At 39.6% G+C, this 11495-nt stretch overlaps 1 protein-coding gene across 1 annotated transcript; it reads right to left on the bottom strand.

The window, feature by feature from the left end:
- Positions 1 to 5474: 5474 nt before the first annotated feature.
- On the bottom strand, positions 5475 to 10590 carry NDUFA5 (NADH:ubiquinone oxidoreductase subunit A5). Its single transcript, XM_026054746.1, has 5 exons — positions 10359 to 10590; positions 9724 to 9768; positions 7992 to 8108; positions 7239 to 7304; positions 5475 to 6676 (listed from the first exon to the last, which is right to left on the bottom strand). Exons 1-5 carry the CDS (start codon positions 10377 to 10379, stop codon positions 6575 to 6577), a joined length of 351 nt encoding a protein of 116 aa, XP_025910531.1. The 5' UTR covers positions 10380 to 10590; the 3' UTR covers positions 5475 to 6574.
- Between the last annotated feature and the right edge of the window lie 905 nt (positions 10591 to 11495).

The following is an 11495-nucleotide window of genomic DNA, read 5'->3' as shown; positions in this document are numbered from 1 at the left end:
CGCGCCGCGGGCCCACGGCGTACCGGGCGCCGGAAGGGCCCGGCCGTGATCGGCGAACGGCCGCGGCTCCCGCTCACCGCCCCTCGGCACGCCCGCCCGCCTCCGCTGCTTTCCGGCCAGGGCGCTCGCCGGGCCTCCCCTCCTGGGCGACTCTCCGGAGCGGCCGCTCCCCGCATCGGCGGCGGTAGCTATAGCAACCCGGGACGTCGCAGCGTCTCGTGGAGCCCGCGGCAGCCGGGGCGGGCGGAGCGGCGCGCGCACGCGCACTGAGGGGCCGAGCCGCCACCGGGCGCGCAGCCCTCAGCGCCGCCGCCGCCGCCTGCCCGCCCGCCCTGGCGGAGAGGCCGAGCACGGGGCGGGACCTGCAGGGCTTCGCCTCGCCCTTCCAGGGGGTCCAGAGCGTCACAGCAAGGAGGTCGCGGAGCGCCGGGCCTGTGCGGGACTGTGCTGTTACCTCCGCTACTGACCTACCCGTTTGGGTTAACGTTACTGTTGGAGCCAGCGCTGTCTCATTCCGCTGTCCCTGACACCTTGCATTTCCTGTGTTATAATTTACAGGAAGGTGAAAACGAACTCTTACCAAGCTACAGTGGCATTGATGTACTAATAAGAAAATACTGTGTGTTTTTTTCCATGGAGTGCAGTAAGCATGTTATACTGCAGATACTAGCTGAAAATGCACCTGCAATTTCAATACCTGTGACTGTTTACTGGATATTATGAAGAGTATGCTTTCAAGTTTTGAAGGAATGATGATATCCCTTGCTGTAAAAACCATCATCCTCTAGCTGTGTATCACAACTTACTAAGCATAACTAAGTGCTGTGTTTGGTGTAATGCAGTGTTACACTGCCCTACAAAGTCTACAGAGCTGGTGTGTGGATTGAGACGGTTGAGCAGAAATAATACTTTTACCAGAATTAAAAAGATATGAAACTGAATTTCCTGGGGTTTGATGTATGATTTCTGAGACAACTCCTGTGAGTATTTCAGCATGCAACAGGAAAATTGAGACTCAACTGACTGCATTTCACTTCTAAAATGTTTGTGTGTGAAGAGCTGTGCGTCACTAGACTCTGGGAGAAATCTGAAAAAAGTTGTATGTTTAAACAGGCAAGTCTTGAAATTACATCCCCATGCCATGTAGTAGTATGCCACGATCACTGTTTTCAAGTTTCATAGACACAGTTAAGCATATGAACTGCTTGCTTCCCATCAATAGGACAGAAATTGTTTTAAGACTGGAATTGAACTTGCACTCAGAGTAGAACAGGACCACTGTACCAGCAGTAACTCTATAGAAAGCTGTCTGCTCTGTCACAATCAGATTATCAACTTGATTATATATTCCAACTCACTTTCAGTTTGGAAAATGAATTTTCATTTCTTTGTAAATAAATATATTATATACTGTAAATAGAAAGCAACTTTCACTTCATCTTCCTTCCAATACAAATCATCAGAAACTGTTATGTCAAAGATAAAAACAGTGTCTTGTTCAGAACACAGTCACTCAAAATACATTAGGTAGTAGGGACAGCAAATTAGGAATAATAATAATAAAAAAAAACCCCTCAGTACTGCTGTTACATGGCAATCTGAAGTTGTTTTTCTGGTTTAACAAGCTCCATCTCTTGTATTATTAGGTCTTATCCTAGAGATATGATGATTTTCACTCACATAATGACTTTAATCAGAGGATCTCAAAGTGTTTAAAAAAAATTAACTCTAGGGTTTACAGTGATTTACCTTATAGCAGATAATCATAAAATCTTTTCCTTCATCACATATTTCCAGCATGGTTAATGGAGAAAAATCAAGCAAAATCATTACAATCAGTCTCTAAATTACACCTTGCTAGCATATTCATCTTAAAATAAATTACTTGCCACATAGTACTCCTAATACAGATTTTCTCTTGCCTGTAAAATGTGTGCACTGTTCATTGCAACAGTGTGGATTTAAGTATCAGATATATAGTTACAGAGTTAATAGACAAGGTAAAAATTACTTCGGTTCCTTTCTTGGCAATGATGTATTTTTAAATTAGCCAGGAACAAGGATAAAACATTATACAAAGGGTATACACTGATATTATCTCAAAACTTTAATCCATTGTCTTTTCTCCCTTCAGTCTCAGTGACTATTTAATGTTGATGCTACAACATAAAATCAGTTATTAAATTAGTAATCTTATCATGTAGCACAGATATGATTAACTTATGCTTTCTAAGATAATTAAAACAAATGGCAATTTAGCCAATAATAAAATCATGCAAATAAATCTTAATACATTTTAAGAATTTGATAAAGAGCTCAGAAAGCTGAAAAATTGCTATTCCTAGAGTTTGTCTTTGGTAGGACCTTTTGAAAACTCAAGTTGATTCCTAAATTAAAGCATTTTTGAAGACTAATCCAGCTTGTTTTGGATAGAAAGATTTATAAAATTATCCTATGATGGAGTCACATGGAAAAAACATTTATAGACCAGAGAAATCAGTGAGAATGTACCTCAAAAAATCCCTTCAGGATAGCAAACAACTTTTATCAGAATCTCTAGTGAGCACACGTTTGTGCATTTGAGAAAAGGAAAAAAAAGATGTGAATAAGCTTTTGAACAGTGAAACTCAGTTTTAAAATATCAGATATCAAATTTCAACAGCAGTGGGCCAAGAATAAGAGATTTCTTCTCCCCTGCAACATAATTCACAAGCTTATAGGACAACTGTTATAAGTCACATGACAAATACTGCTTTAGAAGTGGAGAAAATAACTGAGCAAGAAGAGAGTTCAGCTAATGTTTCAATTATGAAAGAGTAGAAAGAATTCCAATAGTTGTTACCATACTTTGGGAGCTTTCTTTTCCTCAAGTGTTACATGCCAGTATAATTCATACTAGACTTCATGTTTTTATTTTGCTTCTTCTCACATCAGCTCAATATTCGTTACCTACAAGCGTTCATCTTCATTTCTCATTTGACATCATTTGTCTTCATTTAAGTTTATAATTCTTTAGTATTTCTCATTTGAAAAATTGTATTTGTTAATTTTTGTCCTCCTCTGGAATGCCATCTAGTGGCTTCATCTTGGAAGAGGCTAGCTTTTACCTTTGTCAAGGCTGAAAAAAGCCTATTTGAAATTTTCAGAAGTTTAAGAATTCTGTAATTACAGTAATAATATCAGTGAGAAAAAAAGCTAAAGAATGCTGTGAAAATAGTTGCTAAAGGAATAAATCAATAAAAACAACAGGTAACTTACACTAGCTATAATTTCTTTTCTACCTGCTTGAACCATTTTCTGCTGTCCTACTCTCTAATACTTTGATTATATAAAATATCATATAAAGATGCAATTAATCATTAATAATAATGATGCCACAGGTAAACTGATAGTCCTTATGACACAAGACAAAAAAAAATCATAAAAGAAATCTTATAAGTTAATTTGCTGCTAAACTCATAGTCTGGAAGGAGTCTATTTCTAGTTGCCAATACATGTATTAATACCTACACATTCAAGTTTTATACTCACAACTACCAGGTATCAGATCTGATTATAGCACAACAATTTATCCTGTGAAAAGTTCATAATCCCTTACAGGCTCACATGATTTTTCTTCACACAAAATTGTCAGAAGGTAGTACAGAAAAAGATAAGTTTTAGATTTTAATGTTGAAAAGATATATACAAGTCCAATAAACCAATCAATAAAGCTTGTTCCCTTCATCTTGACACTTATAACATTCTGGGGGCTCTTACTTTTAAATAATTTACAAAGTTTCCTGAAAATGCATAATGGTTATGCACAGTTAGCTATCTGTACCTGAGAATACTATTGTAATATACATGCACTGGGTGTACAGCTAAGGCTGCCCTAGGAAGGGAACACTGCCTTGAGCATTTCATCAACATGAATGTCTTAAAATACAAGATAACAGCAATTTTTCTCTAGCAAAATGGAATTCTTCATGGAAAGGATAAAACTTTTCAATACAGGTTTCTTTTTCTCTTATGTTTTTTGAATCTGTGTGAGCAGTCCCATGAATTAATAAGTCAAACTTCACTGTTCTACATACAGACCTATTTGACCCCGCTTTCCTAAATGTTGTGAGATGGATATCCTCTGATGCCTACCAAACACAAATCATAATTCGTAACCAAGGTCTCTGAACCGCTCCTGCCTTTTGCTTTAATCAGAACAAACCAGCAACTCCTTAATACATTATGGAGAGAACTAATAAAGATGATCATCTTACAAGAATCACCACAAAATAGCTTTAAAGCTACTATAATTTGTCCTTTTGTCAACCTACCAGATAAATCAGTGACAATTACATTCTAGCAATATTCCAGGGCCATCATTCAAACAAGAAAGAATCCTCACACTTGGGATTTAGGTCCTGATATAGAAAATGTTTATATGCTCTTACACATTCACACTATTTGTATCTGAACAGTTGAAATTAAATAAACACTGGCTTCTTCAAATGATAAAATTTGATGTGCCATGACAAATGCCAGATATCAGGTTTCTAATGTAATAGGAACATGGAAGGTAACTGCCAGTAACATGTCACGAGTTCCATATGTACAAGGAGGATTATCAAGTCCTCAGAACTACTGTATTAGTATCTGTCTGTAAGCAATTATATTAAAACTAGGAAAAAGCCTTTTACCCACTGTAACTGTTTTACTTTTCTAATTGTTTATTAGATGCACAAAAAGGACCAAACTGCTAGTAGTACAATAATTTTAATAGTAACTCCCAGCCTTTGGCTTTAGTGGTCTATTAAGCATAGCAAATGCTAAACACTTCATTTTAAACAAGACAGTTTAGCAAATGAAGTCTTAATATTGTATTAACTCTAAAGGTTGGGTTTTACTATAATCCCAACCCGCACGAAAAAACTCGTTTTAACATATTAAGTGGCCAGCATCAGTTTTCTTATTAGACCAGGCACCCTTTGTACTCATTAAAGACAAAGCATATCTTAGAGTCTCCTCATTTGTGGTATCTTTGTTTAAAAAAGCTTGTTCTGTTTTTAAACAAATTTCAGTTGGTACCCACATATACCTTCACATTAATTCCCTTCACACAGAATTCACTTTTTGAAAGCCTGCAGGTTGGCTTCTAACAATACCAAAGAAAGCACAAAGTTTTCCTGGTTAAACAGCAGTAAGAACTCATAGTAATCTTTCCAAGCCAACATATTCAGTTTTGTAGCTTCATCACTTCTGCAAAGGGAAATTCTAATTTTCATTTGGTCTATATTAAGTCCTAACCTGCAACAATCTCTATGAAAAAATAGCTATTAGAAAATATGTTACGTAGTTGAGTGTAGTGTCACTTTACCAACCTTTAATGCACTCTATATAGGTTTTTCCTCATACAGATACATTTTTATCATCTTTATCTTGCAATAAGAACTTAATTGATGGCATGAAAAGTATGAGCAAAGGCAAACAGCACAGTATTCTTAGCTCTGCTTTGAATAGTTTTAATTGGTGCCCATAAGTTTAAATTTGTAAACAAAAATTCAGAGGAGGGATATATACTATTTTCATTTAAATGTTTGAAAGAAGAACCTAGCCAGATGTGCCAAATATCTACTTTTTTTCGCTCCGTATTACAAAGTAATATTCCAGTTCAAGATTCATGATACACAAATAAATCTAGAAAAATACATGTTTCTATACAAATCCTTCATAAAACCAAATTCTATATATATAAAAGGAGAGCAACACTTAGGCTTGTGCCATATTATTACACTAAACGTGGTAACCTACTTGCTAATCAAGAAACCTCTGTCCCTGTTGTCACCTGAAGGGCTAGTGCCTCCCTCTCTCACCTTGGGTCTTCTTGCTGCTTCTCCTCTGCAAGAATTAGTGTTTACACAGCCAGTGAAGTCAGCCAGATCAAGAAGTGATCCAGCTGAAAACTAAAAGATATTGTTATTTTTGGTAAGGTTCATATCAGAAACCTGATCCTGGTGGCTGCATGGTCACAGAGACACTGTACTAGCTCTATAAAGCTGACAAAAATACACAAGCAAAGACGTGAGAAAAGGGCAGGATCACATCTTTCTACAACTTTGATTTTGATTTCCAATGGCCTATCACATCTGTATTTGTTAACATGCAAATACAGATTATAGGAATAACTGTCAATTGCAACACTTTTCATTTCTTAAAACGTTCAATGATTCTACAATCTAGTCACAGGATAACTGACACTGTACAGTGATTTTACAACATTAAAAATGGTTTGCAAAACCATTTTTGTTTGTTGAAGAGACAAGAAAAGTTGTACAGCTCAGAATTAGGCACAAATACCCTGTTAATCAGGAAGTGACAAAAGGAAAGAAATCAAAGGTTGTAGAACAGCTAAAAAGAATATTCTTAAACCATTTTTGCAATACACTGGAAGTAGTCTTGAGATTGCTAAATGTAAGTGGATATTAAGACAAAACATGTTTTTATTAAGTTATTTTCTTTAATTTAAAGACAGTTGTCAGTAACATTAGATCAACATTTAACTTTTTTTGAATTTCAAGAAGTTACACTATTCTGAGTACTATATTGGCCATCTCCACTGGTCAGAAGGAGGTTCATCAACTAGAGGCTCCCATGGTTTCCACTGTGTCATTTTTCTTGCCAGGGAAAGCTCATTTTCAGCCTGTTGATAAACATCATATACAAGTCCTTTAATACTAAATATCACCCCAAGTATGAAGTTAACTTTATTTCAGTTCATCATACCAGTGATATGTCACCTCCTACCATGGTCAGGGACTACTTCAAATTTAATCTTAAAAATGAACAAACAAGAAAAACAATAGTTCCTTCTGATTTTTAACACATCAGGTGACCCCCAAATGCTCAAACGGACGGTCTGTTCACCTAGTCATTTCCAATGACTGCTTCACGATAACCTCTTCACCCCTGATATTTTCCCAGTCTATCTGGATTATCCTCCAATATCGTTCAGTCATCTGCCCCTTCCATGAACTGTAAGCATATACTTTTCACTAACACGGTAAACATTACTAATTGTGTTAGTTTTCAACATGATCATCACTTTCACAGTTCATTTTCAGCTTCTTTAGAAATTTTGTTTGTTTGTTTTATAGAAAAGTAAGGTAGGGTAAACTACCAGTTTTCTAAAGAGAAGTTCAGCTGAAGCAACACTGGAAAACACTACTCCAACTTGTACCTAATCTTAAATTTCCCAGTTTTACCTGTACAATGACTTCTTCTATGTGACCGCTATTCAGTTTGTCTTGTAGTTTTTGCACATCAGTTTCCTGTGTATTCAAATACATGTGTTTAGTTTTACTTAGAAGTAGAAAGCACAGATACAGCATGAAAGAAATCATTTAAATAGATCACACTCTAGTCTTCCTAAAAACTACCAAACCAGCTAGCTTCTATCATTTTACATTATCAAAGAAATCTCACACACTTTTCTTAGCATAAACAAAATGTCAAGTTCTCAACTATAAATACTGAAAAGCGGTACTATTTAATGACATCCAAAGGAGCAGCGAAGGGCTGGAGTATGCATCTTGAAGGATATTTTTCTGAGAATGATATGCAACCTTCCAATTATCATCTTAAATACAACAACAGTATTACATAGCTTACTGCACCCAATAAGTGTTTTAAAACGTCAAATGTGAAAACTGTGCTATCAGCACATGGATTTTCTGGTACAAGTGTGTGGAAGTTACCGCTATTCTACAAACCTTCAGAAAACTATTTTTCTTCTAATTTTCACAGAAAGTATCAGTAACAGAAACTAACAACTGTTTTTAATATACCATTGAAAATATTCTAGTCAATAACAAAAATAAATTGGGACCTCAGTTATTTCTGAATTGATATCTGAAAGTTGCTTATACCCCTGGAAAACAGCCAGTCATTTCAAAAGTCATTCTTCACATCCTAAAATCTTTTCACATGTAATATTTATGAAACAGCACGGTACTTACTGTTTGCACCAAATTAATTCGCTGATTTACAATCTGCTCAGTGTATTTCCTATATGCTGCATCTTTGGGAATGTTTTGCAGGACAGCGAGAATTTTTGTGTACAGTATTCGCAGGCGCTAAAGTGATCACAAGACATGGTTAAAATACAAAACTGGACTTAATTACCTCTCCTACTTAACCTACTTAAGTATCTATACACAAAATATAAAGTACTGAAGGTATCTGAATCTGAAATAACAAAACAGCCAAGTCTGAACCACACAACTCTATCTTGGGCTGGACTGGGATTTATCAGGAGAGGGAAGTTATCACTGGCAGCTTCCTCAAAAAATAAAATGATATTGTAATTTGAAGTATATCTGATACAAAATTGAAACTAGAAATCTATGTTTCTAGTATTAGACATACTTTTCACAAATTAAAAAAATTCAAATCCAAACAATTAGTTTCAGAAAAATTACTTGGGAAGATTAAAAGATGCATATAACCAAAGTATAATGATAGTTTTGGTGTGTGTGTGTGTGGGGGGGGGGGGGTTGCACCTCTTCTCATGCTGGTGCAAAGTTCAGAGTTCACAAATACAACTAAAACCTGAACTTATTTTATTGCTGTATTTAAATGCAGTGATAAAGGACATATCGAGATGATGAAGAAATTACAGCTTTTGGGACATCTGTTGGCTTGGTAACAGTACATAACTGAAGAAATGGAAGTCCTATAAGAATAAGAAACAGAAGCAGAATACTGTAGTAAAGAGAAATATAAATAATAAACAACAGGAAACAAAATGGGGACTAACATAGATTAGATTTTAACTAAACCATTGATGACTTCCTTACTCAGGACCCTAAATCACTGAAAAAACAAAATTTAGTAAGTTCACTCAGAAGGTGTCTAACAAGCCTTTAGACTAAACCAGAATCATTTATAGAGAACAGTAATAGTTTTTACAATAGTACCTTCCGACACTATTCCTAAAAATTGGTGGTAGAAGCATGTTTTAAATAGAATTGTTGCATAGCCGGAAATTTCAAAGTAAGGAGAAAATAAAAAATTGCAGAAGTCCTTCCAAAGTTCATATCTCCTGTACGAACAAGCAAGATGTGGCAAACATACTTGCCCCCAGAAGGCAATAAGAACGAACCAAATTGCTCATGAACCAGCTAATGTAGTCCCCAAGAACCGGTGAGATATGCCAATCTCACCAGTGCTTACCATCACAGGGCCTGGATCTGATTTTCCATTAAATGGCTAGCCTCCAAGTAATGTGTCTATCAAATAAAATTACCCCATCTCCTTAGATCAGGTATAGCTTATTTAGGTACTTACTGGAAATAAAATAGTGAGGTAGGAAAAAACTGTATGCTTATGAACTAGTAACGATATTTATAAAGGATTGAATCTAAAGATTTATTTATTGTGTTTGAATTGGAAGACTATAAAAGATGCATCAAAAATGGACTCAGAAAAGAACTTGCAGAAAGCAAGGTTTTTGATATGAGCACATGTAACAAAAATACATATTCGAAATAATGCCCTGCAATCTGAATTAAAACTTTAAGAATTAGTTTTCTTTATCACTTTGGAACACTTTTACAATCTGCTATTTAATTTGTCATCTTTTTAAGGGCCTCAGTGTACCTGCATACACAACCAAAATAATTAAATAAAAAAAAAAAGCTTTGCTCCCCCTCTCAATTTCAGTTAAATACAGAATAACTTGTAACATACCTCGTGAGGATTTTCAGCTACAGCTAATCCTACAAGTCCGGTAGTCTGTACAGAGAGCATAAAAAAGTGCGTTTAATAGACCAAAGCTGCTACTTTCGTGCTATTTGATTGTTTTGTTTTGGCTCCCCCCAGTACGCCCGCCTCAGACCTTCCTGTGACACGAGCACCTCTAGCGCCACACACGTCAGGCTCCGCAAGCCTGCGGGGTTTTGTGCCGAGCACACGAAAGGGAAGGAAAGGACGAAGAGCGGCACCAGCTCTCGTTACCAAGCCGCCACTGACAAGGCTTCCGGCGGCGGGACCTCGGGCTCCCCCGCCTCGCTCCTCCCCCACGCGCCCGTTAACGGCCCCGGGGCGCGCTCGGGCTGCGGCAGCGCACCGAGGCCCGCGAGGAGCCGCCGGCGCGGCGGGCGCCCGGAGGCGGCGGGGAGGCGGCGCCGGCAGCGCGCCGCCCCCGCGAGCCGCACGGGGACCCGGCCCCTGCGCGCCCCGCCGGCCGCCCCCCGCAGCGCGCCCCGCTCAGGCACCCCCCGCCCGAGAAGCGCGCCACGGCGCAGCAGGGCGGGGGGGACCCTGCGCAGGACAAGGAGGCGGCGGGCTGCCTGGCACACGGACCCCGCGGCGCGGCGCCTCACCTTCCTCAGGGCCCCCGCCATGGCTGCGCCGCGCGAGGCCCCGCTCCGCCAGCCCACTCGGGCACCGCCAGCTACAGGGCCGCCGCGCGCATGCGCCGCGCCGGGCACCTGCGGTCACCGGCTAGAGGACATGTCGAAGGACGCGGACTGCGCATGCGGCGCAGCAGCACCCGCTCCTGCCTCCTCCGGGCGGCGAGCAAAGCAGGAGGCCGGTTGGCTCAGATGTGCGCGCGCGCCAGGACATGCGGTATAATCAGCGCATGAGCTGTGCGCATGTGCTGTGCGAATGCGGTGGGCTGCGCGCATGCGCAGAACCATGGGCGCGGAGGGGTAGTTGGCGCGCGCAGCCTGGCGCCGCGTCTTGCTCCGGTCCTGTTTGTGGGCTCCTGTGCGAATAAAACTCCCTCGCTGTATGGCGACGAGGTCGCTGTGGAGGGGGCGGGTGCCTGGAGGTTTTGTATGAAGCCGCAGGAGCGAGGAGGGGGCGGGGGCTCTGGCCCGGCCCGGCCTTGGCCGCCCGCTGTGGCCTGCCCTGTGCGTGGGGAGAGGTTGCTCGGCCTGCTCTCCCACATCCACACCCCAAAAGCGAGTCAGCCCTCGTTTTCAAACCCAGCGCTTTTAAATGGGATGGATATAATACCGTGTTATGTTGTGTTGCAGTTCCACAGCACTTTATAAATATACCTTTAAAGTGGAAAGAGGTGTTCACATTAGTGAAGATGTCTACATGAAGTTGCTAAATGTGAAAATCATGATCAATTTGCAAAATTTGGCAGAGCACTTTTTGAAGGAGGGCTACTCTGTTGAAGGCTGTGTTAATAGAAATGCTTCACACAGAAATCACAAATCCTACATGTTGCATTTAGATTTTCACTTTATTTCTAATAAAGATAAAAAGTATAATAATACAAGCAGTTAGTATTTTCTGTATCACTGGTGACAGTTGAAACCAACATACTTGTACCAAGCAATAGTTAGCTGTAACTGCCAGTAATGTGTTCTTAGAACTATTGTAGGATCATATGCTTTGGGATTTTTTGGCAAAACATTTTGCAGTGATCCTTCAGCATCCAAGCTTAGTACAATTCAAAATTAATTTCAAAGCTTTCTTTTGCAAATCAAACAACAGTCAAGCCT

Source organism: Apteryx rowi, unplaced genomic scaffold, assembly GCF_003343035.1.
Source record: "Apteryx rowi isolate R43461 unplaced genomic scaffold, aptRow1 scaffold_965, whole genome shotgun sequence".
Lineage (NCBI taxonomy): Eukaryota > Metazoa > Chordata > Aves > Apterygiformes > Apterygidae > Apteryx > Apteryx rowi.
This window is presented reverse-complemented; position numbering and strand designations above follow the sequence as displayed.

What these genes read in the sequence shown, in the direction of transcription:
- NDUFA5 (XM_026054746.1), bottom strand. Translation starts at nt 10,379, where the DNA reads ATGGCGGGGGCCCTGAGGAAG. An exon ending in TGGCGGGGGCCCTGAGGAAG is followed by an intron (nt 9,769 to 10,358) that starts GTGAGGCGCCGC and finishes CTCTCTGTACAG; the next exon opens with ACTACCGGACTTGTAGGATT. An exon ending in GAATTAATTTGGTGCAAACA is followed by an intron (nt 7,305 to 7,991) that starts GTAAGTACCGTG and finishes TTGAATACACAG; the next exon opens with GAAACTGATGTGCAAAAACT.